General features: G+C 47.0%; 1 protein-coding gene across 4 annotated transcripts in view; it reads right to left on the bottom strand.

Annotated features, from left to right (window-relative positions):
- The window catches only part of LOC144799053 (uncharacterized), a 194,036-nt gene that overhangs the window by 7,123 nt on the left and 158,965 nt on the right, over positions 1–27,948 (bottom strand). For 2 of the 4 annotated variants that reach the window (XM_078670219.1, XM_078670218.1), the window contains exons 3-4: positions 11,662–11,798; positions 5,433–5,580 (exon numbers count right to left, since the gene is read on the bottom strand). In XM_078670219.1, the coding sequence (XP_078526345.1) occupies positions 5,461–5,580; positions 11,662–11,798 (257 nt within the window). In that variant the 3' untranslated portion in view covers positions 5,433–5,460. The remainder of the gene's footprint in view (positions 1–5,432; positions 5,581–11,661; positions 11,799–27,948) is intronic. The other 2 variants (XM_078670221.1, XM_078670220.1) reach the window with 1 other exon arrangement.

Raw genomic sequence — 27,948 nt, 5'->3', positions numbered from 1 at the left:
AAACAGGTGGTGCAGAAGGGGGGCTATCGGAACAAGAATGAATAATGACGCTCGAGTCCCGAACACTGGTCACACTGGACGACTGTGGCTTGCTGCCTTCTGTGATCGTCTGCTTTAAGTGCATCTCCGGAGGTAGCGGGGAAAGAAGGACCCCTTTCTCCTCTGGGTTTCTTTGTGTAGATTAGTTTTTGCTAGGGCGACAGGCACACTGCAAATTGGGGTGGCTTTCGAGGCTATGCAGGGGTGCAGGGTGGGGGGAGTTCTGCTTGGGTATAGTTGGGGAGAGGGGGGTGTGTGTGTTGGGAGTGTTTCATTTTTCCTTTCTTCAAGGCAACAAACTGTTATGACTTTGGACTTTGGTGTGGTGCTCGTTATGAGGTGGGAGGTCATTGTGGGTTCGGATGGTGGGTAGGGGGTTGAAACTATTGTGCTGGAATGTGAATGGGTTGGGAGACCGGATAAAGCGGGGGGTGGTCTTGCAGATGTTGCGGCGCCTTTCCCCTGATGTTGTGTTACTGCAGGAGACTTATTTGATTGGAAATACTTGCTATGCTCTAAACAGGCGGGGATATCGTCTTGCCGCCCATTCTGGGTTCACCTCTAGTTCTAGAGGGGTGGGTATCTTGGTCAGGACTTCTCTTCCCCTGGAAATCGATGACATAGTTCTGGACGCTAAGGGGCGGTATGTTGCTCTCACAGGCAGGTGGGAGGGGAAAACTATCTCACTGGTATCGGTCTACGTCCCACCTGGCTTACAAACCACTACATTTGCAGACTTGGGACGGGTCGTTTTGGGTCTCCCAGATGGTGTCCTGGTACTGGGTGGTGACTTTAATTCAGTAGTCTCCGGGAGGAAGGATCGCTATCCCCCCAGGGACCTCACGAGCGCGCAATCTTGGTTGGGTGTCTTTTTAGAAGCGTTGGGGCTCGTGGATTGTTGGAGGTTGATGCATCCAGAACAGGCGCAGTATACTTTTCACTCAGGCGCACATGGTAGTCTATCTAGATTGGACTATATCCTGATACCTGCGGCCCAGTCTTCGTCAATTGGAGAAATTAGACATTTAGCTCGAGGTATATCGGACCACTCCCCTCTATGGTTTCAGATAAACATGAACTTAGGTACTGAAGGGAGGGTGGCTCCGATCAATCCATGGTATCTTCATAACCCCAAAACTCGTACTGAACTGATTAAGTCATTAGATTCATACTTTGCAGAAAATGTGGGGTCTGTGTCCTCGCCTGTTTCGTTGTGGGAGGCGTTTAAGACGGTCATCCGGGGACAAGCATTGTCGCTGATTGGATGTGCTAAGAAAAGTAGGAATGAAGCGGTTGTCCGACTGGAGACTGAAATTACTCAGTTGGAGAGTGCCGTGGAGCAGAATGTTACCCGAGATGCGCTTCATATCCTCAGTCTCAAGCAACTCGAATATAAGAATTTGGTTACCGACGCAGCCAAGATGATGAGTAGGGAACAGCAGGGACGATTGTATGATGTGGGTGATAAGGCGGGGAAGTTAATTGCCTGTCTGGATAGAAAGGAGAGGGCAAGCCGTGTGATTCCTGTGATTGAGAAGGCTGATGGTGTGAGAGTGACCGACCCAGTTGACATTGTTGAATGCTTTGCCGATTATTTCTGAGGAGTTTACTCTCCGGTGTCTGATAGGCCCGAGGAGGATTCTCATTTATTGCTAAGAGTTATCGAGTTGCCTTGTCTGTCTGAGTCCGACAGAGACTGGCTAGACGCTGCGCCCTAAATTGACGAGGTAGCTCTCGCAGTGCGCTCTATTCGCTCCGGAAAGGCCTTGGGCCCTAATGGTCTTCCCATTGAATTATATAAATTGCGCCCGGACACGCTAGTGCCATATCTCCGTGACATGTTTCTGGCTGCGCGAGAAACTGGCTCCCTTCCTCGTGATCAGCGTCTTGCGACCATTGTGGTGATCCATAATGAGGGAAAGCCACGGGACCGCTGTGCGTCTTACAGGCCTATCTCACTTCTAAATGCTGAGCCCAAGATTCTTGCCAAGCTGCTCGCAAACCGCCTGATAAAAGTAATCAGTGAGCTGATCCATCCGGACCAGTCGGGCTTCATCCCAAATCGTAACACTGCCTTGAATTTGCGGCGCTTGCATGGTGTTCTCGCGAGGGCGACGTCCCTGCGTGAACCGGCCATCTTGGCGTCCCTGGATGCCACGATGGCCTTTGATACAATCGAATGGCCATATCTTTGGGCTGCACTTGCTAAATTTGGTTTTGGCACTGGGTTTATTGGTTGGGTGAAACTTCTGTATGAGACACCGCTGGCACAGGTTGTGGTAAATGGCCGGGTCTCCGGGCCCTTTGTTCTTGGAAGAGGCACGCGGCAGGGCTGCCCGCTGTCTCCGCTTCTCTTTGCCCTCGCTTTGGAACCTCTCGCTGCCTGGCTACGGTGGGAGCCCTCGATGAGAGGCATACGCTGGACCCCGGACTTTGAAGACCGCATATCGCTATATGCGGACGATATTTTGCTATACCTCACGTCGCCACAAAGATCGTTAAAAGTATTGTTTGACGTGCTTAACTCGTTCCGGAAAAACTCAGGTCTTGTCATCAACTGGACCAAGTCCCATATATACGTGCTTGCCGGTGGCGTCCCCCTCCTGCCGCGTGGATGTCCTATCCAGGTGTCGCAGTCTGGTTTCAAATATCTGGGAGTTTTTATATCATAGGACCCTGCGGTCCGCTACGAGCGTAATCTACTCCCCCCGCTTCAGCGTTTGCGATCGGACGTAGTGAGTTGGCGTAAATTACCATTGTCCCCACTAGGGCGAGCGGCTCTTTTTAAAATGATGTTCTTGCCACGGTTTTTATATGCACTCCAGAATACATTTGATGTGATTCCGGCGAGGTACTTCTGGGAGGTAGAGTCTTTACAGAGGCAATTGCTGTGGGGCGGGCATTCGCGTATCGCTCTTCCAAAATTGACGCTTCCCTGGTATGACGGCGGTATAGCACTTCCGGATATTAGGCGGTATTATTGGGCTTCCCAGCTTGCTGCAATTAACCACGGGATGTATGGCCCGGCATTTAATCCAGCGTTTGAAATGGATAGATGGCTGTTACCGGGGGGAGATTATAACAGGGCACTCTATTCTGGACCCTCTCGCTCACAGCTTTTGGGACCCACCGGGATAGCCATACGAGTGTGGCATAGTGCGACTCCGGCCATGGGCTGGAGGGATCGATTGACCCGCGCGACTCCGCTTTATGCTTCTGCTAGACTGGGTTGCCTGTGGAGAACGAAAGGCTTTGAGAAATGGGACATGATTGGCATCAGTAAAGTGCGTGATCTCTGGGTTAAGGGCAGGATAAAGACTTTTGTAGAACTACAGATGGAATATAAGCTGAGTGATAAGGAATTCTTCCGCTATGCCCAAGCTCGCCACACGTTGACTCCGGTTTTCCCCGTGGGTAGCGACATTCCGGAATCCTCCCCCCTCGAAGATCGCATATTAGACGGTCATGTGCCGGATAGCACTATTTCTTTGATCTACAAAAAGATGATCAATGATCGCTCGAGCTTGCTCGAGCACCTCAGGGCAGCCTGGATTGCGGGTGGTATTGAATTAGACGACGAGGACTGGCAATCTGCGATCTCCTCTCCCAAGGAGGTCGCGATCCCGGCCCGTCTCCGTTTGATCCAGCTTAAAATCCTTCATCGGATTTATGTTACCGGCCCTCGCCTGATCCGTATGGGCTATTCGATGGATGGCCTGTGTAGGCGTGGTTGTGGTCTGCTTGGTACCTTTCTCCACATAATCTGGGAATGTCCTGAGATGGTACTTTTTTGGAATCGCATACATGAGGTGATGAATGAAGTAACGGGTGTTGTGATGTTGCCAGAGGACCGACGATGTTTGCTGAATGTATGGGAGCCAAATGATTATAATGTGTCGCAGATACGATGGACGACCCTTGGTAATATGATTGCTAAAAGAGACATTGCACAGCTTTGGGGATCCCAGAGGCCCCCCACAGTTACGGCCTGGAAGGAGAACATGGACTGGTGCATGTTTAGAGAGAAGACGGTATATGTGGCGAGAGGCAGACCCAGTAAATGAGGGAATATTTGGAATCAATGGAACTCGTACCGGGGAGAGATATGTACTCCCCCTCTCACGGAGTTCTCTAGCCCCTCCCAGTCTCCCTGACCCGACATTCCTGATGTAGTGTAGTGTACTTTTTCCTCGATTTTGTGTTTCCTGCTTCCGGCCCCCTCATCTGTGTACAACAACTCCTGTATCATACTACTGTGTGTCTCCCGTCCTCCTTGAGCACTCGCCCGATTGATGTATTATTGTTGTATTGCCTTGTCTGTTTTTCTATGTTTCTTTTAATATAATAAAAAGTTACCAAAAAAAAAAAAGATTCACTATTTGAAAAATATATGTTTTTTTAGATCAGAAATGATGATTTCTTAATTGCGATTTGGTAAGAAATGCAATTAGGAAGTTGCAGTTCTAGATAGTTATACTTGTGGCCCAAAATGATACTTGTGGCACAAAGTGTGCAAAGTGCAGGCTTTTGCTCTGGGTTTCACTGACCCTCAGAATCACTCTTTCAACATTTCTTAAATTAGCCTTTTTTTTCCACTCCCTCTGAGATGTCAGGTGTGTGACAGATCATGAAGCTATTCACGGATCTCCACGTCACCTGGGAGGGGCTGAGGGCGGGCATCAAAGAGCGATCTGTGCAAGCCTTTCGGTGACGTCAAGTGATGGGGAAGAGGCTAGGGGTGGGCGGAATTTGCTTAGCCGCGCTACCCAAAGCTCCGCAAAACGGTAAAAAATCTCTGCGAGCACACAAAAGTTCAGCGAACACGCAGAATTGCTTGTTCTGCCCTATCGCGATTCTTTTTTCCTGTTCTCGAACGCTGTTTGTGTGCTCGGGGAGAAATATCTTGCGAGCACGCATTTTGAAAGCGCGAACAAGCAAAATATTCCCTGAAGCTGCGGATCGCGGATTTTTTGGCGATTCCGCGTTCTCCGTGGAATGCAAAATTACCAAAATTTCGCACATTCCGCAAGCGGAACAGAATTCACAGCCCAGGCCTAAAAGAGGCACAGGTGCGTGAGTCCTGAGAGAATATACTTGTTCCATGGCAGATCTTTGAATGAGCCCAAGAAGGTGTGTGTGGTAGGTAAGTGTGAGCAGACACTGTGAACCTGTGGGGTCAGTCCAGCCAGTTAATGAACAACAGTGGGGTCACTGGGAATAGCTGTAGGGAGACACTGCATACCGGTGAGGTGAAGCACCTTCCAGTGCAGTCAGGTGGAGGGAAGGAGGGTCAGGTGGGTGGGGGAGGGGGTAGATGTGTGCAGACACTGCTTACAGGTGAGGCGGTGCACCTTCCAGTGCAGTTGTCATTGTCTGGCACACTCACCGCTTACCTGCCAGTCTCATGTCGACTGCTGCCGGTTAAAGGGGGGGTCGACTTTGCTCGCTGGTGTCGCTGCTTGATGGACTGAAGGCCAGTGGTCCAGCCATCTCTGGACTGCCCCCGGTCACTTCCGCTCTGTCCAAGCTGATTCTGCGATTCTATGAAAGAAGGACGGAAATAGAATTCGTTGAATGGGGCATAATGGGCGTCAGTTCTTGAAAACTCTAAGTAATGCATGCACGCCATCTAGTGGTTGGGAACACTTTCTACAACTCTGTTCACACATCTGTGGGGCACACGTGATCTGCCAGCCATTGCTAGCACTCCTCACCAGGGCTGTTATCTATTTAGTGGGGTAATAACAGCACTTCCCATAGTAGCTGTTATATTTTTAATGGAGTAGTACCAGCACCTCATAGTATGACTGCTGTCTTTTTAATGGGGTAGTAACAGAAGCATCTCATTGTAGGGTTGCTGTATTATTACTGGGGTGGTACCAGAACCTCACTATTTGGCTGCTGTATTTTTAAAGGAGTAGTACCCACAGTTCACAGCTGACGTTCTGCACCTTTATTGGGATAGTATCAGCATTTTACTGCAAAGCTCTATACCTTAGGTGAGTTTCATCTCAGATGCACTGCCTTGCTAAGAATTAATTTTAGAAACACTTCTCAACTCATAAAATTGTAAAGAGCAGTGTTAGTGCTTCTCAGTAACGTCTGTATATGTAATATGCAGTACCAGCACTTCCTTGCATCTATATATATATATATATATTTATATATATTCAATGTAAAAACCAAAGAGATGTTATAGTTAGAAAATAGAATTAAAAAAACCTTAGAAATTCACTGAAAAAAACAAAGTTGACAGGGACGTTATAGTTAGGGTCAGATTTCACTCGTACAAAACCAGAGAAATTCAGCAGTTATAGTTAGCTAAACTAACTATAACGTATGCCCCATAATGCACCTCACATATTATATCACCCATGACATGATCTGTGATATCACTAATTACATCACTGATGACATCTCAAATGTCATCACTGATGCTATCACTGATGACACCACCATCCAGTGAGTGTAAGTATTTTGTAAGAGTTTATGATGGCTAAACATATACACTAAGCTACTGCAAAGCTTAAAGTTCTGTGCTAGGTGTACTGCCTTCAGTGACACTACTTTTAATATATATCATGTGAGTGGCTGTGTTGCTGTATGTATCCTTGTGTGTATTGGTGTGTGAGTGGCTGTTGTGTGAATGAGTGAGATGCTGTGTGAGTGGCTATACTGGTGAGTGAATGGGTGTGTCAGTGGATGTATGGGTGTGCGAGTGATGGTGTAAGTGGCTCTATCAGTGGGTAAGAAGGTGTGTAGTGACTGTATGGGTGAGTGAGTAACTGTCTGAATGGCTGTATGAATAAGTTACTGGGTGTGTAAGTGACTGTATTGGACAGTGAGTGTGAATGGCTGGATGGATGAGTATAGGAATGTGTGAGTGCTTGTATGGAAATGTGAATGGGTATCTAAGTGGTTGTGTGAGTGAGCATTTGAGGGCTTCTACCGGTGAGTGAGCGGCTGATTGGGGGAATGAGTGGGTGTGTGACTTTGTAGGTAAATAAGGGGATGTGTAAGTAGCTGTATGGGTGAGTGTGTGGTTATGTGGCTGGCTGTATGGGTGGGTAACTGGTTGTATGAGTATCTGTAGGGGTGAGTGAATGGTTATGTAAATGGGCGTATGAGTAAGGTAGTGGGTGTCTGAGTGGCTCTATGGAGGACTGAGTGTGTGTATGAGTACTGGTGTAGGTCTGTGAATGGGTATGTCAGTGGTTGTGCAGGCGTGTGAGTGGGCATACAAGAGGTTTTATGAGGGTATGAGTAGGGGTGTGAGTGGTTCTGTGGATGATGTCATCAGTGATGGTATCAGTGATGTCACTGACCAAGTAATGAGTGATGTAATATGTGAAGTCATAAGCGGTGTATTATGGGGCGTAAGTTATAGTTAGCTTAGCTAACTATAGCAGCTGAATTTCACTTGTTTTGTACGAGTGAAATCTGACCCTAACTATAACATCCCTGTAACCTTTTGTTTTTAGTAAATGTCTAAGGTTTTTTTAATTCTATTTACCAACTATAACATCCCTGTAATTGTTGTTTTTTTTCAGTGAATTTAAATGTTTTTTTGTATTCCAGTTCTTAACTAGAACGGCCCAGTAACCTTTGTTTTTTTCTGTGAATTTCTACAGTTTTTTAAATCTTAATTCCTATCTATAACGTCCCTGAAACCTTTGTTTTTTTCAGTGAATTTGTAAGGTGTTTTAACGAGTATTCGCATTAGCAGAGTGGTGGAGAAAGAGGGGCGGGCCTTCGACCAGCTCTCAGAAATCCAGCTGTGTAGGACTCACGGAAGGTACCAGGGGGGCTTCTTGGCCCCAAGGTCCCTCAGCAGTAATGTGGATGTCATACCCCAACCAGTAGTGCATCGCGAGCTGCGTTTGCAGAGTGGTGGAGAAAGAGGGCATGGCCTGCGTAGACCTATTAGCAATCCCTCTGTGAGGGACTTATTAGAGTTAACAGGAGGAGTAGTGTCTCCTAAGGATGTCCTTGGGGGCCAACTACCCCTCCTGTTACCGCCAGTAAATCCCACAGTGCACGCTTTCTAAGACCTAGTAGGAGGCCACGCCCCCTTTCTCTACCACTCTGCAAACATGCCTCTTGGAGCACTACTAGTTGAGGGATGAAGTCCCTGGGCTCTTGAGGGTCCTCGGCAGCCACCTAGCCCTCCTGTTACCTCCATTAAAACCCACACAGCTGGATTGCTGAGTGATGGTCAGAGGCCACGTCCCCCTTTCCCCACCACTCTGCAAATACACCTGCTGGTGCACTGCTGCTTGGGGGAAAACGTCCACTTTAGTCCTAAGGCCCTCAGGAGGCCAGTGGAGCCTCAACCCGCCACCTGGTGGTGCGTTTGCAGAGTGGAGAGAAAGAACACGTGGCTGCTAACCACCTCTCAGCAATCCCACTGTGTGGGGCTTAGCTGAGGTAATAGGAGGTATTGTTTGCCCCTCATGACCATCAGCAGCCAAGGGGACTTTATCCCCCAACCAGCAGCGGGCCAGGAGATGCGTTTGCAAAGTAGTGGAGGAAGGGGTGGGGCCCCCGGCTAGTTGCTTGCTTTTTTTATGTTCTAAATAGGGGGGCTGTATGGCCCCCCTTCACTGGACCATTTTAGGCCCAGAGACCCCAACCCCACAGGGCCTGATCCATTTAAAAAATAAAAAAAAGGAGAGGCCGGACACGTGGACCCCCTCCTGGGCTGATTTTGACCCCAGGGACCCCATCCCCAGGGCCTACCCATTCTCATTAAAAAGAAAAATAATTTAAAGGAAGGGGGCTGTACGCCCCCCTCCTGAGGCCAATTTTGGCCCCTGGGACCCCATCCCCCAGAGCCAGGCCTTTATATTTTTCATTTATACAAGGGGAGGGGGGCAGTGCTGCTTCCCTCCCCAGGTCGATTTCAACCACAGGGCCTTTTCTTTTAAAACAAATTTCCTTAAAGGGAGGGGGTCCTGTGGCCCCTTCCTGACTATTTTTGGCCCCAGGGACCCCATACCCCGGGGCAAGACTTCTTTGTTGGGGACCAAGGGGGGAACCTGAAGGCCCTCGCGGTCCCGGCCTGCACGTGCCTCCTAGCACTTGCTATCTCGCCATGCCATAGCAAACTGCAGTGTCCACGCTTGTTTATTTCTTTTAAAAATTCGGTGCGAGTCGTGGATCCAGTGTGATTCCCACCGAATTGTTTTTAAAAAAAATGCTTTTTTGGGCCTGGGGATCCCTGTGGGACCCCCTGAACAGGCCTTGTGGTCAGGGTGTTTCTACTCTGCACCTTTAAAAAAATATATATTTTCTTGTGACTCGGTTCAACCAAGTCACAAGATAGCTGCCAACACTTCCTGATTTAAAGTTTTGGCAGCCAATCAGATCTCAGGCATGAGATTGGGAGGGGTTGTGGATCCACCGTGGCCACAGTTGTAGATCTGAGAAATCTTTCAATTTCCCAGCAACTACTGAACGGATTGACACCATTTAACAAAAAGGTTGCTTTCTGGACCAAACACTACATTTTTGGCCAATTTGGTGTAATTCCGTTTAGCAGTTTGGGCTGTAGCCGTGCCTAAAGTTTCCTATCGCAATTAACATGGAGAAAAAGCATGTTGGCACCCCCCCCCCCTTTTTCTCTGCCCCCGCTTGACGGATCACAACTTTCAAGACATCAGCTGAAGTGACTGAAGTATTTGTTTTTTTAAGTTTGCAAGGATTCCCAAATGAAAAAACGCTCTTCTTAACTCAATCCTAACTACAACTTCCTACTGGCGACCGCCAGTAGGTAATATATCTTCCCAACAGATAGGATATATATGTAATATGCAGCACCAGCACTGGCCTCAAATGCCAACCTTGGTATTGAACTGCTGCATGTACCAGAGCTTCAGGCTGCCCTGGTCCAATGCCAGCTCTGCCGGCAGGACTTGGCACCGGTTCCACGGATATCCTTCAACCAAGCAACTACGAGGAATGACCTCGAAAGGTCAAACTGAGCAGAAACCAATAAAATGCCTACATTGCACCTACATCAGCATTACCACACCCAGGGTCCACCTGTTTGAATAAATAGAGAAAATATGTACAAAAATGAGCACACTTGATAATAAAAACACACTTTCTACCCCAGGTGTCAACTGTTAACCTGCACAGGGATACTTCTTCAAAGCAATGCCTATCATAGGACAATTATCAGCAAAGCCATGGTGACGAGAGCAACACAACACCCGAAGCCTACGGAAAAACTGGGCAATACCCAAAGTCTGCTGATGACGACAGCGAAGCAACGGCCACAGTCCATATCTAACAATGCCAGGCATTGTTTTGTGACAATAACTAATCAATACCCCCTACCCATCTATTACTATAACTAAGTCTATATATATTAATCCCTAAGCAATTCTTACACTCTACCATAGATAAAAGTCAGTGAACCCCCAATGTCTAACATCAATACGAGTAAGAGACCACCCACGTCTACAGCCAGTCAATACCCCCAAGTCCACAGGTATCAATACCTTGGGGCTCCTTACCCACTACCATCGAGAACAGTCAGAGAACCCCGATGTCTACAGCCAGTCAATAACCCCCAGTCCACATGTATCAATACCTAGGGGCTTCTTACCCTCTACCATCGATAACAGTCCGAGAACGCCCAATGTCTATAGCCAGTCAATACCCCCAAGTCTCCAGGTATCAATACCTAGGGGCTTCTTACCCTCTACCACTAAACGATAACAATACCGAAAAAGAAAAGACTGACACCAATAATTTCACAATATTGCAAGACTAATAATGATACTAGTTGGAAAATCCCCAAAGTCTGTGAGTGATGGTATCTGGACAAAACTCAGAATGTCCACATAGCGGTAGCTACACTGTACCCAAAGGCAACCAAAGGTAATAACAACAGAAACAAGACTCTTTGCCAAGGATAGCACCTAGTCAATATCTGCAATGTACCAATGACAATACTTACCAATACCCATCTTTACCAATAACTAGACAGGAGTTAGCATAAATTGATGACTCTAACCACTCTGTATCCCAAGGACATTTAAGACGACAACATGGGACATTTGTACTCAACGGCTGCTCATGATGCGAGGTTTTCATTCGCCAAGAGCTCATTAATAGCCAAAGACATCCTTGGTCTCAGTGGTTGTGCCATTTAAAAATGGGGACTAAGCTAGAATAACTCACTTTCCCAATGTACCAAGCAAGTCCTAACCCTTTGTGTAGTCCAGTACCTTCCTCTGGGCACAGTTTATGCCGTATTCACGAAAACAGTGTCCATCCATTCTCAGGATACAATCTAAAAGCAAAAGTACCTTCGGTCCTCGGTGTAGCTACGCAACACCAGCTGGGTGCTCCCTACAAAAAGCAGTAGAGCACACCAAACATACTGCACACTTAATACATTTCTACTATTTCTAGATAATAGTTAAGAGCTGTATGAAGGTAGGGATGCAAAATATAGTCAAAAATACATTATGTTGAGTTACAAATGGACAGACAATATTGCAAAACTCTCTGTTGTCTAAATGTTGACTCCTCCTTCCCATCCTCACTCATTTTGGAGTTGTCCTCCCAGTAGAAGCAGCTCTTAGGTCTATCGCTTGACAATAGACTTACTGATTTGCTGTTGCCCATGAAGACGGTGGTGAGGCCCCTGGTCTGCTGGGTGGGTCGAAGGCACTTCCCTTTCTTCAACTCCAGGATCAGCTCCTGGTTGGCCAATGGAGACCGCGGGCAATCCAGGAACAAAGGACCTGTGAAGACAGAGGGTAGTGTGCTGAGCAATGTTGGGAAAAGGATGGATCTACGAAGAAGGTCTTGGAAGGGGCAGCATCCAAAGAGTGATATTTAATAGGTGTTGAGTTGTCAGAAAGTCATGTGTCGAGTCCATGTGGAGAGTCAAACAACTGCACATTGATTCCATGACACACGTAGTGTTAAATGAAAGCAATGCGTTAGATGTACCACATGCTACCCAAATGATGCCATCACAAAAAATGTATGTGATGAACCTGCTAAGACAGCGCTTGGAGTATCAAGAGGGAGAAGCGAGATTATCCTACCGCACTTTAGTTTACCAAAAGCTGGACCGTCGAAGGAAAGCCACATGATAAACCTACCACATATTAACTACTGATACGTGTAGTATCAAGAGAAACTTGTTGGATAAGCAAACCACATATTCATCTAGCAAAACCTGAAGTATGAAGAAAAGGTGGTGTACTAAATTTACCAAATACGGTTCTTCAGAAACTTGGTAGTATGGAGAGCAAGCGATGGAATAAACCTACCACTTATTAATCTACTGAGACTTATCAGGTATCAAGAGAAAGAAGTTGGATGGGCAATGCAAATTGTAGCTAAACGTGAAGTATGAAGATATAGTGATATATAATAGAAGGGGGTTCCCCGAGGGATTTTTTGTTGTTGGCAGGAAAAATGGGGGGAAAATACAACGAAATAGAAAACAACACACCCTGCCAATACAGATATCAAGGGTCCCAATAGGGATCCACAAAGTTATATATGGGGTGACATCAACAAAACATCTGAGCCATAGACTTTACTGGTATTTTAGAGACATACAGCCTGATTCATCAAGCTAAATTGCACTCGCAAATGGCCAGATTCTCAGAATCTTGCCTTTTGCGAGTGCAATTTTTGCATTTGGGATTCATCATCCCAAATGCAAAATTCGCTATTAAAGAATTCGCACATTTGCGAAGAATTGCATTTAAGGAATCTCTATTTGAGATTCCTTAAATGCAATTCATGAATCATTTTAAAATTGCGAAATTGCAATTTTGAGCCACTATTTACCGAGAGGTCAGACCTCGTGGTAAATAGCAAAAACTTAGAAAAATGCATTTAAATGCATTTTTCTAAGTTGCATGTTACACACACACATGTCCTTTGGACATGTGTGTGCACAACACCAATGTAGATTACATTTCAGGGGTGCTACAGGGTGTCCTTTGGACACCCCTGCACCCTTGAAATCGCATCCTTATTTGCGATTAGCTAATTGCTAATCGCAAATAAGGAATAACTCCCCATTCATTCCTATGGGCCTGTAGGCCCATAGGAATGCATGGGGAGTTATTCCTTATTTGCGATTAGCAATTAGCTAATCGCAAATAAGGAACATGTAGCAATCGCAATATTTTGTGCAATTCCTACATGAATCCCGTTTTGCAAGTCCTTAATAGCGATTCCTTATGAATCGCTATTAGGGGCTCGCAAAACGGGAGAATGATGAATCTGGCTGATAGTCCTTTTATTGCTATTTTTTATAGTTTTTTTTTAACCAAGTTATTGGTTTTTGTAAAACACATTTCATATATATATATTTTTCAAAAATGATAACATAAGGAACAACAGGTGAATATATAGGCAATTTATATAAAATACATACATCAGTTCCTCACACACAATCCAGAGTTCACTAATTCATTCGCTTTCTCATTCATTCATTCATGCAGTGACATACAAGGGGACACCCACGGCTGCCATAGAGTGGAAAAATGGTTGTTTGGACAGGGGTGTAAATTATGGACGCAGGGCAGATGAGGGAGTATAGTCCGCAAGGACTAAGTTGCTGCAGCAACTTAGTGCATCACTGCATGAATGAATGAGAAAGCGAATGAATTAGTGAACTCTGGATTGTGTGTGAGTTGTCCCTGTGTGTACGGGAGTGTGAGGAACTTATGTATGTATTTAATCTAAATTGCCTATATATTCACCTATTGTTCCTTATGTTATCATTTTTGAAAAATATATATATATGAAATGTGTTTTACAAAAACCAATAACTTGGTTAAAAAAAAACTATAAAAAATAGCAATAAAAAGACTATGGGCCAGATGTAGGTGGCCAATTACCGGTCGGTAACGGCCGAATTCGGCCGTTACCGACCGGTAATTGGAATTTGAGATGTAGGTCACTCAATTTTACAGAATCTGTAAATTTACCGATCGGTAAATTTACCGATTCTGTAAAATACCGAGTCGGTATTTTTACCGAATCTGTAAAATTGAGATGTAGGTGGGACTCTTCTGAGTCCCACAAGCCTTACCGAATCGGTATTTTACCATCAAATCCTATTTGATGGTAAAATACCGATTCCGGTGTGCATGCACATGTGTGCATGCACACCTGTGCCATATGACAGGCAGACCTGCCCTTAGGGCAGGTATGCCTGCCACATGGCACCCAAACCCGTTTTGGGGGTGCTAGAGGGTGTCAAAGTGACACCCCCTGCTCCCTTGTGAAATTCGGTATTTACCTATTCGGTAATTATCGAATCGGTAATGCCCATTCATTCCTATGGGCTTCAAAGCCCATAGGAATGAATGGGCATTACCGGTCGGTATTTACCGAATCGGTAAATACCGAATTTTACCGATTCGGTAAATGCACATCTGGATTTACCTACATCTCTGTACTTCTATTTTACCACTTCTTAAATACCGATTCGGTATGATTCGGTATTTAAGAGGTGGTAAAATAAAATTACCTACATCTGGCCCTAGGTCTCTAAAATACCAGTAAAGTCTATGGCTCAGATGTTTTGTTGATGTCACCCCATATATAACTTTGTGGATCCCTATTGGGACCCTTGATATCTGTATTGGCAGGGTGTGTTGTTTTCTATTTTTTTGAAGATATAGTGATGTCTTAAACCTATCGCATATTAATCTACTAATACTTGTAGTATCAAGAGAAAGACATTTGGTAAGCAAACCACATACGAATCTACCTAAATCTGCAGTATGAAAAAAGGAGCTATTCAAAATCTACCAAATACGGTTCTTCAGAAACTTGGCAGCATGAAGAGCAAGCGATGGAATAAACCTACCACTTATTAATCTACTGAATCTTGCAGTACCAAGAGAAAGATGTTGGATGAGCAAACCACAGATTAATCTACCTAAATATGAAGTATGGAGAAAAGAAAATGTATTAAATCTATCAAATGCAGGTCTACTGAAACTTGGGGTATGAAGAGTAAATGATAAAATAAACCAGACATATATTAATCTACTGAGACTTTTAGTATCAAGACAAAGAAGTTGGACGAGCGAACCACATATTGATGGGGAACATCGTTTACGACGCGGTTTTTACACTGCAGTGCCTTTAACCCGCAGCTATTACAACGCAAGTCGTTACTACGACTTGCGCTGGATGGCACTGTGGGATAAGGAATCTTGCAATTTTATATTCCAACACCTTCCCTACTGTTACGGGGACTGGTGTTGGAATATAAAATTATAAGATTCCTAAATCCACGCCCTCCAACGCAAGTCGTTGTAACGACTTGCGTTGTAAAACTTGCGTGGTAAAGGCATGGAGGCCTCAACATTTCTCTTTATGCTGTGGCCAGCCAATCAAAAAATGCTTAATTTGTCATTTTTTCCCTCAGTAGTACCTCAGTACTCACTTGGTTCTCCCTCAGCACTACTTTGATAATGCTGCATTGCTAGATATCAATCCATTCTGATTCTTAGTTTCTTTCAAACAGCTGAACAGATTTTCACCAAATCCTGAAAAGCACACTTTCTGGGTAAAGATCTTGGGCCGATTAAGGTCGCCCAATACCGGTCGGTAACAACCGAAATTACAGAATTTCGTCCATTACCGACCGGTATTGGGAATTTGTAATGTAGGAGCCCAAAAAATACCGACTGGGTAAATACCGAATCGGTAGATGATATGTAGCAAGCACATTTAAGAGTGCTTATGTGCATTAAGGATTCGATATTTATCACCAACTAATAGTTGGTGGTAAATATCGAAAACCTTAAAAAAAGCAATTTTGTGCTTTTTTCAACTGTGCCATGTGGCAGACATCCATGCCCTTAGGGCATGTACATGTGCCACACGTGCACTATTCAGGGGTGCACCAGGGTGTCAATGTGACACCCTGCCACCCTTGAATGTGTTCCCCCTATTACCAAATTGGTGTTTACCGATTCGGTAATTCCCATTCATTCCTATGGGCCTCCAGGCCCATAGGAATGAATGGGAATTACCGAATCGGTAAATACCGATTCGGTAAATACCAAATCGTACCGATTCGGTAATACTTACCAAATGTTTTCCTACATAGCATTTACCGATTCTAAAATACCGATTCGGTAAATACCAAATCGTACTGATTCGGTAATACTTACCAAATATTTTCCTACATAGCATTTACCGATTCTAAAATACCGATTCGGTAAAATTTGGTATTTTAGAATCAGTAAATTTGGATTACCTACGTCTGCTGATTTTTGGGCAATTCCGTTCAGCACTTTTGGCTGTAGCTCTGTTCATTTTGCATATGGGAAATTGCATGGGAAAAATCTATTTTGGGACCCGCTTTTTATTGCCCCCCTGCTTGCTGGATGTCCCTAAAACTTTCAAGGAAGGAGCAGAGGTGGATGAACTTGTTTTTGGAAAGTTTTGTGAAGAATCATCATACGGCGCCAAAGCTATTAGCAAACCAAAAAAAACGCTCTTTCTATGGTAGCAGGCGACTGTCCTAATCTTTTTGGTATCAAGAAGGGATCCAGTTAGCAGCGTTTACCTAATAACTGATCACATGCTGCTTCACCTTGTGTTAGTCGGGACACCTCCGAGTTGTCTTGAGGCCAGACTCTGAGTCTCAGGGGCTCCACCTTTTGGGTTGTGCGACAGCCATTGCTCGACTCTCTCATGGTAGGCCTGTACCCCTGGGCCTTTCCAATACTCTGTATTATTCTGCGTTAGTACACTAGGTGTGATCTACAAAAACAATATACTGCTTTATGCCATAATTACTGCTATGATGACATAGCAGGAGCTGCACCGTCAGCATGCATGTCCCATGATACCTCTGTAAAGGGCCACTCTGAGGTGCTTCATGGCCATGCAGGGATGTTGTGTTATGTTAAGATATGCTATATTGATTTATATAGTGTATTAATCACCCCAGAGGGGATCCAGGCGCTTGGGCAGGTGTATAGGTTTGTGGTCCCCAAGGTGCTTATACAAAGAGCCAGATATTCAACTTCTTGCGGAATTCAAGAATTCAGGAAGAGGCTCTGATGTGTTGAGGGAGGTCGGAGGCTCCGATGTGTTGAGGGAGGTCGGAGGTCGGGGGCTCTGATGTGTTGAGGGAGGTCGGAGGCCCTGATGTGTTGAGGGAGGTCGGAGGCCCTGATGTGTTGAGGGAGGTCAGAGGGTCTGATGTGTTGAGGGAGGTCGGAGGCTCCGATGTGTTGAGGGAGGTCGGAGGCTCTGATGTGTTGAGGGAGGCCGGAGGTCGGGGGCTCTGATGTGTTGAGGGAGGTTGGAGGCTCTGATGTGTTGAGGGAGGTCGGAGGCTCTGATGTGTTGAGGGAGGTCGGAGGCTCTGATGTGTTGAGGGAGGTCGGAGGCTCTGATGTGTTGAGGGAGGTCGGAGGCTCTGACGTGTTGACGGAGATCGGAGGCTCTGATGTGTTGAGGGAGGTCGGAGGCCCTGATGTGTTGAGGGAGGTCGGAGGCCCTGATGTGTTGAGGGAGGTCAGAGGGTCTGATGTGTTGAGGGAGGTCGGAGGCTCCGATGTGTTGAGGGAGGTCGGAGGCTCTGATGTGTTGAGGGAGGTCGGAGGTCGGGGGCTCTGATGTGTTGAGGGAGGTCGGAGGGTCTGATGTGTTGAGGGAGGTCGGAGGCTCCGATGTGTTGAGGGAGGTCGGAGGTCGGGGGCTCTGATGTGTTGAGGGAGGTCGGAGGCCCTGATGTGCTGAGGGAGGTCGGAGGCTCTGATGTGTTGAGGGAGGTCGGAGGCTCTGATGTGTTGAGGGAGGTCAGAGGGTCTGATGTGTTGAGGGAGGTCAGAGGGTCTGATGTGTTGAGGGAGGTCGGAGGCCCTGATGTGTTGAGGGAGGTCGGAGGCTCTGATGTGTTGAGGGAGGTCGGAGGCTCCGATGTGTTGAGGGAGGTCGGGGGCTCTGATGTGTTGAGGGAGGTCGGAGGCTCTGATGTGCTGAGGGAGGTCGGAGGCTCTGACGTGTTGACGGAGATCGGAGGCTCTGATGTGTTGAGGGAGGTCGGAGGCTCTGATGTGTTAAGGGAGGTCAGAGGCTATGATGTGTTGAGGGAGATTGGAGGCTCTGATGTGTTGAGGGAGGTCGGAGGCTCCGATGTGCTGAGGGAGGTCGGAGGCTCTGATGTGCTGAGGGAGGTCGGAGGCTCCGATGTGCTGAGGGAGGTCGGAGGCTCTGACGTGTTGACGGAGATCGGAGGCTCTGATGTGTTGAGGGAGGTCGGAGGCTCTGATGTGCTGAGGGAGGTCGGAGGCTCTGATGTGCTGAGGGAGGTCGGAGGCTCCGATGTGCTGAGGGAGGTCGGAGGCTCTGACGTGTTGACGGAGATCGGAGGCTCTGATGTGTTGAGGGAGGTCGGAGGCTCTGATGTGTTGAGGGAGGTCGGAGGCTCTGATGTGTTGAGGGAGGTCGGAGGATCTGATGTGTTGATGTGTTGAGGGATGTCGGAGGCTCCGATGTGTTGAGGGAGGTTGGAGGCCCTGATGTGTTGAGGGAGGTCAGAGGCTATGATGTGTTGAGGGAGGTTGGAGGCTCTGATGTGTTGAGGGAGGTCGGAGGCTCCGATGTGTTGACGGAGATCGGAGGCTCTGATGTGTTGAGGGAGGTCGGAGGCCCTGATGTGTTGAGGGAGGTCGGAGGCTCTGATGTGTTGAGGGAGGTCGGAGGCTCTGATGAGTTGAGGGAGGTCGGGGGCTCTGATGTGTTGAGGGAGGTCGGAGGCTTCGATGTGTTGAGGGAGGTCGGAGGCTCTGATGTGTTGAGGGAGGTCGGAGGCTCTGATGTGTTGAGGGAGGTCGGAGGCTCTGATGTGTTAAGGGAGGTCAGAGGCTATGATGTGTTGAGGGAGATTGGAGGCTCTGATGTGTTGAGGGAGGTCGGAGGCTCCGATGTGTTGAGGGAGGTCGGAGGCTCTGATGTGTTGAGGGAGGTCGGAGGCTCTGATGTGTTGAGGAAGGTCGGAGGCTCTGATGTGCTGAGGGAGGTCGGAGGCTCTGATGTGCTGAGGGAGGTCGGAGGCTCCGATGTGCTGAGGGAGGTCGGAGGCTCTGACGTGTTGACGAAGATCGGAGGCTCTGATGTGTTGAGGGAGGTCGGAGGCTCTGATGTGTTGAGGGAGGTCGGAGGCTCTGATGTGTTGAGGGAGGTCGGAGGATCTGATGTGTTGATGTGTTGAGGGATGTCGGAGGCTCCGATGTGTTGAGGGAGGTTGGAGGCCCTGATGTGTTGAGGGAGGTCAGAGGCTATGATGTGTTGAGGGAGGTTGGAGGCTCTGATGTGTTGAGGGAGGTCGGAGGCTCCGATGTGTTGAGGGAGGTCGGAGGCTCTGATGTGTTGAGGGAGGTCGGAGGCTCCGATGTGCTGAGGGAGGTCGGAGGCTCTGACGTGTTGAGGGAGGTCGAGGGTCTGATGTGTGGAGGGAGGTTGGAGGCTCTGATGTGTTGAGGGAGGTCGGAGGCCCTGATGTGTTGAGGGAGGTCGGAGGCTCTGATGTGTTGAGGGAGGTCGGAGGCTCTGATGAGTTGAGGGAGGTCGGGGGCTCTGATGTGTTGAGGGAGGTCGGAGGCTCTGATGTGTTGAGGGAGGTCGGAGGCTCTGATGTGTTAAGGGAGGTCAGAGGCTATGATGTGTTGAGGGAGATTGGAGGCTCTGATGTGTTGAGGAAGGTCGGAGGCTCTGATGTGCTGAGGGAGGTCGGAGGCTCTGATGTGCTGAGGGAGGTCGGAGGCTCCGATGTGCTGAGGGAGGTCGGAGGCTCTGACGTGTTGACGGAGATCGGAGGCTCTGATGTGTTGAGGGAGGTCGGAGGCTCTGATGTGTTGAGGGAGGTCGGAGGCTCCGATGTGTTGAGGGAGGTCGGAGGGTCTGATGTGTTGAGGGAGGTCGGAGGCTCTGATGTGTTGAGGGAGGTCGGAGGCTCCGATGTGTTGAGGGAGGTCGGAGGGTCTGATGTGTTGAGGGAGGTCGGAGGCTCTGATGTGTTGAGGGAGGTCGGAGGGTCTGATGTGTTGAGGGAGGTCGGAGGGTCTGATGTGTTGAGGGAGGTCAGAGGGTCTGATGTGTTGAGGGAGGTCGGAGGCCCTGATGTGTTGAGGGAGGTCGGAGGCCCTGATGTGTTGAGGGAGGTCAGAGGGTCTGATGTGTTGAGGGAGGTCGGAGGGTCTGATGTGTTGAGGGAGGTCGGAGGCTCTGATGTGTTGAGGGAGGTCGGAGGCCCTGATGTGTTGAGGGAGGTCGGAGGCTCTGATGTGTTGGGGGAGGTCGGAGGCTCTGATGTGTTGAGGGAGGTCGGAGGCTCTGCTGTGTTGAGGGAGGTCGGAGGCTCTGCTGTGTTGAGGGAGGTCAGAGGCTCTGCTGTGTTGAGGGAGGACGGAGGCTCTGATGTGTTGAGGGAGGTCGGAGGCTCTGATGTGTTGAGGGAGGTCGGAGGCTCTGATGTGTTGAAGGCGGTCGGAGGCTCTGATGGGTTGTGGGAGGTCGGAGGCTCTGATATGTTGAGGGAGGTCGTTCCATGTCTTCGGTGCGATGTAGGAGAAAGAGACGTCTCCAGTTCTGCCTTTGTGGATGCGGGGAATGTGTGCCAGTGAGAGTGAGGCAAAGTGTAGGTGTCTGGTGAGTGGGTGAAAGTGTATGTGGCTGTTCAGGTATTCGGGTCCTGTGTTGTGTTGGGCTTTGTATGTGTGCATGAGAAGTGTGAATTGGCTGTGCTTGTGAATCTGTAGCTTCTTGGGGTGCTGTGTCATGTGGGTGTGTCATGGGAGGTCGAGTAGGAGTCTTGCCACTGCGTTCTAGATGTTCTTGAGTCTGTGTAGGAGTTGTTTGGAGATTCCGGCGTAGAGTGTAGTTGTACTCCAGCCTGCTGATGATGAGTGCTTGTGTAACAGTCCGTCAGTTGTTCTGAGGCAACCATTTGAAGATTTTTCACAACATGCATAGGATGTGGAAGCTGAAGGCACATACTGCGTTGACTTGAGCCGCCATGTTGAGCTTGTCATCTTGGATGATCCCTAGATTTTGTGTGGTCTGTGGGCGTGCGTGGAAGTCCTAGCTCTGATGGCCACCAGGTGGAGTCCCTTGTAAAGGTCTTGTTACCAAAGACCAGTGCTTCCGTCTTGTCGGAGTTGAGCTGCAGGAAGCCGGCTCGCATACAGCCTGCTACCATGCTCATGCAAAAGACACACTTGATGGACGGAATGCAGAACAAATCAAAACATTCGCCCCCAGTCAAGAGATCTGGGTTAAATCCATCATTCTTTAGCTCACTTTGCCACCTCAGTTCAGACCCAGCCATATGCAAATCAGTCTTGACCCTGTGCCTCATGGGAACAGTCCAGCCTGAACTGCCAAGCCAGGCCAACTGGTGAAGTTGGTTCTGGCGGTGGTTGTCTTGTCCGTCAGGGAGAGGATGAGCTGGGTCTCATCGGCGTGGGAGATGATGGTGATGTCTTGTGATCGGATGATGTTGACGAGCGGTGTTATGTATATGTTGAAAAGGGTGGGGCTGAGGGGCAATCCCCGTGGGACTCTGCATAGCAATTTCTTGGTCTCTGGTGTAAACGTGGTTGGGTACGATAAAGTGTCTAGTGTAGAGTCTGGACCCATCTGGAAAGTACCACCAGTTGTACCATGGCAAGCTGTCCAACCCCAGTCCTTACGGTACCCTCAGTGAAAAGGAGGTCTCTTGCCATTGAACCTTGCCTGGCAGGCGGTGGTTCACCTTCAAGCGCCTCAGAAGACATTCTTACACTGCGATTTGTAATCTTTCAGAAAATGCATCCCAGGCATTCCACGACTCACTATCGTGATACACCTGATGATTGTTTTTTCCGCAGACTGATGCTAACTCAGCGCAGATAGCTTCAGTGCTGGTGGATACGGTCAGGCAATATCTGTATTATTAAGTCCTCAGCCTCATCTTGTTATCGGCTCCTGCCCTGGCCTTACCCTGGCAGCAGGTTGGTTTACAACTCTCAGACTTTGCCCTCCCACCACATATCCATGGAGTGTTGTAGGTGTGCGAGGTACAGCAGAGGGTGCGAAAGATAAGGCCGAGGCCCTCAGGTGTACCTTGAACCGTGATAAGGAGGTATGAATCCAAAGCCTCAAGGGGTCTACAAGCCTGTGGGTGGAGCAGAGGCAGAGTAGTGACAGGACTCTTGCATCAGCAATCCCCTCACTGTGGAGGAGTGTGGCTCAATGGTTAGAGCGGCAGACCCTGATGCAGAAGTCTAGCCCAGGACCAGGGTTCGATTCCCGCCTCGGCGGGTCTTGGGCTCAAAATTCCACGGACCTGATAATTCTCACCTCGGTGCCTGTTCCAATCATGGAGTCCCACTCTGCAACTCTGGGCAATAGCTTGCTTAATCTCCACAACGGCCCCCACAACGCTAAGGATGCCTGGCCTCTACCTTGGGGGTGCCCGGGAGTGGACACTTCACAGGGAAAAGCCAGGAAGGGTTCCACAGCGATATGAGTATCAGCGTCAGGAAGCCGAATAGGCGACACCGCAAGGTGACCGTCTTGTGACAGTGCGCTCTATAAGTACCATGACATTTACATTTACATTTATATTCACTACAATTCTGGAAGCAAACCTTCAGAAGGTAATACCAGCATCGGCGACTCCAGTCTCACACAGACGGATGGACGGACGGATGGATGGACAGATGGACGGACGGATGGATGGACAGACACAACACATATAGAGTTTCCTCAAGTATGGCGCAGCGCAGGAGTTAACTGCCTCCTCTGAAATGAAGGGCGATGGCAGAGGTCCATGATGGGACCTCCGAAGACCCTCTACCACTGAGTCACCTATGATCCTCTGCATATAGAGCCCGCTCCTGCCCTATGAGTTGTTCAAGTTCAACAACTTTATTTGGTCAATCGAAAAAGCACAATAAAATCACAGAAAACAGATTCAAAGATCTCATCACAGTACATCCATAGCGCAAGAAACGCAATAACTACCGTAAAAAACTATAGCCTACTGTTTGAAAAGGAAACACAAATAAAGTACACAGTCTATAATTAATTCCATTTCAAAATTGAGTTTTTGCATAAAAATGGTTAAAACCATTTAAAAGTGATTGTAGCCTTGTTGTAGTTATTGCACAAATTCCATCAAATTAAAAAAATACATGAAGCTTGGAATAGTGTCCTAATGTAGGTCCACGCTTGAAGTATTGGGTGACCGAATTAATATGGTCAGGGCTAGGAAAGTATTGGCCGTATCTGATAGCCGGACTTAAGGGGTCCCTGCTGTGTAGGAGTTGCCACCGTTTATAACTTGGCGTTCATATTGGGTAGTCTATATAGTAGACTTTATAACCCTGCTGTCTCTGCGTGCTGTATAAGCCTCTACAGCTATCTGTTTATCAATTTCAGAAAAACGTCACAATGCGAGGGAAGTTCGGAGTTAAATGGATCAGCCTCCCTGCTCCTCCTGACACAGCTACGGGGGTTCTTCTGTTTACAATTGGAAGAACACTATTCCAGAAACCAAGCTCAGAAATTACAAACTGAGTTTGAAACGTTAATAATATCTTAAGAACACTGTCCTGAAGAAGGTTTTTTAAACCGAAACGCCGCGGCGACCTTTTTTTAAATATATTTCTGATGTGTTTTTAACATTATATGTTCATTTTCCATTTTCATGTATTTTTTTAATTTGATGGACTTTGTGTATCTATTATTCTGCATATTGTACACTGACCTCGAGTGAATTCTTTGTATCTGTGTAACTGTGAATACAAAGTATTTTCAAATATAATTGTATGTAATAAAATTATGTGAATTTTTATCCAATATGTCTTTTGAGCAGCTTTGTGAGGAGCCCCTCTTGTTGTAGTTATTGCACAATTAGATTTATAATATATAGCAACTGTTTTTTTACTGTGGTTCAATACTTGATAGTTGTACAGTGTTATTACACAGTGGAAGCTATTTTCTTTGCATTGATTAACCCAACCTGGGTCACTACCGCTAGGGACTTTACTCCATTTTCATATATATATATATGGCCAGACAATGCGATAGGCAGCTAGATAGATAGATAGATAGATAGATAGATAGATAGATAGATAGATAGATAGATAGATAGATAGATAGATAGATAGATAGATAGATAGATAGATAGATAGATAGATAGATAGATAGATAGATAGATAGATAGATAGATAGACAGATAGACAGACAAGCAGGGGTGGGGGAGAGTAGGGGAGCACTAGCAGTTGGATAAGGGCAGAGGAGAGAAACAGTAAAGAGATCACCACTCCCATGGAGTGGTGAAGCAGACCAAAAAAAGTAATCCCCCATACACAGTGGAAGGATACAAGTGCTCTGATGTAATGAAGCCCTGATCCAGTAGTGGGCACACACAAGAGGAGGGCTATCAGATAAGGACCATGGAACTAAGACAGGAAAGCCATTGGATCATTAGTGAGGGGCTGCCCCAAAGCCCACTCTGTATTGTATTGAAGCCAATAGGTCTTTGATAAGAGAGAGCTAAAGCTATCTGCTGGAGAGACCTAAAACGAGAAACATTCATTGAAGAGGAAAGACATATAACAGTAAACACCACAAGGCACTCTGGCTAATGTGTAACCTGACCTTTAACCACGAATGCAAAACAACCTCAGGCAGAACCAAAGAAAGAGAAATAAACAGCTGCAATAAAACCGAATGACCGAGTGTGATAATTTAAAAAAAAAGAATTATGAACTAATTTGATTGGGTTTGACTGTAAATGATAATCTCATACAGAGCAATACATGGTGTTTCTCGTGGCCTGAGACATCCCAGGTTTGCACAAACTCTAATAAAAGATGAGAAAAAAGAAAACATCTGGTCACAGAAAGCAGACGCCCCTATCATCTGGATGGTGCATGCACACGGCGGATGCACCGCTACGCTTCAAACAGCAGGGGGCGCCCATGCACCCACATGCTGTGCACTGCTGCTACGAGTGACTCCCGACCCCTGCTGCTGCCCGCAGGATAGCCCCCTGCAGTGGTAATTCGATAATCCAAGAAACCGATAATTTTCATAACTCTGATTCCTCCTTCCTTGTCCCAGGACCCTCTGAGCTGCAGTGGTACTTCAGTTCAGTGATCTTTATTCGGCCATTCAAGACCATGGATGCGCATGCAATGAAACGCGCTCTTTGCGCCACCCACGACCCTCTTTCATCAAACAGCACCCCCAAATAAGGAAAAGTGGAAACGTTGGTAAGTTCTGCCCCCCTGCAGAAGAACTGACGGCTCATGGACTTCATGCAGCCAGTCGTCATAATATGCAATTTTTAAAAATGAATTGAAAGGTCTAGGGAGTCCATGACGTCAGCAAAGGAATTTAGAAGACTTTGCAAACCCACGCCGGTCATCTGCGTACAATGAGGCAGGAAGGAGTATGGTACCGGTCCTGGGAATGTCTCTGCAGGCAGCTGACAATACATGCCGTAACTTGTTAACACCTTGCGAGCTCATGGCACGGTGGCGCTGTGCTCATGACGAGCTGGGCTCGTCATGACCGCCACGGCGCTCACACGCTGGGATAATTCCCCCGCTGTGCTGAACGTTCTGTGGAAACGGGCGTGGTCATGACGAGCTCAGTTCGTCATGAGCACAGCTCCACCGTGCAGCGTGACGAGCCAAGCTCGTCACAAGCACCGTGGCGCTGCACGCGGCCCCCGTCCCCCAGGGTCGCGGGGAAATTAGCCCCGCGGCGAAGGGGTTAATATAGAGGGTAAACAGCACAGGGGCCAGAATACACTCCTGCCGGACCCCTCTCTTGACCTCCCAGGATGCCAATGCAGGACCCTTCTCATTATATCTCACTGAGGCTTAAGATTGGAAGGAGAGTTGTGTAAAAAAGCCCCCTGATCAGCGTCCATATCCGTATCCAGTAAGGTGGACCCGAGCTTGGATCTGTTGACGCAATTGAAAGCGAAACTTATGCCCATAATTGCCATATGCAGGGGACCCCTTTTGGCTATAGTATATTTCCCCATGACCATGTGGAAGTGAATGCATTGGTATAGAGTGCCTCTACCTTGCCTAAATCCATACTGCACGTCTGAGTTGACAATACTTTAGCCTCACATTATGCTGCCTTTCTTGCAGTTTAATAACAGAGCATCCAGATAAGAAAGCCGTGGTAAAACAGCAGGAAAATAAAGAACAATGAAAAAACTACAATACCCAGCATGCTCTGGTGCTGGACTACAAATGTAGCTAACACAGGTGCATCATCCTGAGGATATATACAGACACCATTTGCTCTTTCTTGCTGCTGTCTGGCAGACACGTTTTACATATTTGTGCTAGGTGGTAAGATAGTTATTCATTATCTTGTATGCTTACTATTAACATATATATGTTTGAATAAATATCAGATATTGTGTTAAAGAGTCCTCCCAGGTAGCTTTGTCCCCAGTCATGAGATGCTTGCTCCTCGCCCCTGTCTCACTGGGGCCGCCTTAGCGAGTGGAGCGCTTAGAAGTCCTATTTCAATGGCATTCTCATTTTTAGGTCGAGCCTGGGCAGCGCATTTGCTGCTCTGGGAGGCATGCCATATTGAGGTATGCATAGAAGCTCCGCCCATTTCACGCCCATCTTTTCAATTGGCTCCTGTCACTGTCCTTGCAAAATCGTTGCTTTTCATTGGTGAATAGGCTGAACAGTCCCTCCTTGCTACCGTCATGTCTGCATTTGTAACCTCCCATAACGACTGGACTTTTTGCTTGTGTTGTTACACGTTCTGCGTTATTTCGTCGGTGAGCACTATTTTGTTTAATGATATTCCTCTATTACACATCACATGCCGCACGCTTTTATATTAGCAATGTATTTATTTAAATGACAGCGCAGCCCGCTTTACCTACAGCGTCCGAGCTTATTTAATTATTTCATTTACGGCGCAGTTCGCTTCCACTTTAACAGCCACACTTATTTATTTATTTAATTAACAGGGCGGGCCCCTTTCACTTTAGCTGCTGCACTACAGAAGCTTTCTTAATTAATAAAATACTTTTTTGCTTTGGGCGAAAGCTCCCCATACACGCTTTCACTTCAATGTTGGCCGCACCCCTTTCTTTAGACGCTGCTCACGACTAACCTTAATACGGCGAGCAGCGTCTAAAGAAAGGAGCGCGGATACCATTAAAAAGGTCTCGCATTCGTGAGAGAGAGCTGTTGGTATTAGATATACCAATGCCTTTTATATATGTGTTCAATACACCTAACAAAAGGTTCAGGGGGAAAAGAACGTTAAAATTGGAAATACATCCAACTGTTTATGAAAGAAAAAAACTAAAAATGAAAAAATGAAACAGTGGTTAAAGAAGCCCTTCCAAACAAATTACTAGTATCAAAATCAAATATTTATTTTGACATATTTCAACAAGTTTTAAGAAAATTCGTAAACATACAGATCAGCTCAAGACAAAAAAATGCTGGTATACAAAAAGAAAGAAACATACAGACCAGACATGTGGCAAAAAAACTACACATCAGAATAAAGGAACAACATAAACATAAATACTGTGTCCTTAGTACAAATTAAGCCACAGAGAAGCGTCGACGGCGTTTCGACCGATACATGATTTTACGGTCATCTTCAGGACTTGAGTTTTTCTTGAGCAATAATTATCTTCAATTTAAAAGGAGGAAGACCAATCTTTAATTAAGGTCATCCAGAAATACTTTCAGTAGCGCACAGAGCGGATATAGACAGCACTTCTATAACTGGGATCAATTTGTTAATGTAGTGGTCATAGGATTGCAATACTTGCAATTCAGACCGCCAAACAGATGTTACTGGGGTCGCGGTACCTACAGTCCGGCAAAC

Source organism: Lissotriton helveticus, chromosome 12 (assembly GCF_964261635.1).
Source record: "Lissotriton helveticus chromosome 12, aLisHel1.1, whole genome shotgun sequence".
NCBI classification, from domain to species: Eukaryota; Metazoa; Chordata; class Amphibia; order Caudata; family Salamandridae; genus Lissotriton; species Lissotriton helveticus.
The sequence above is the reverse complement of the archived record's forward strand: the minus strand, read 5'-3'. Positions and strand labels throughout refer to the sequence as shown.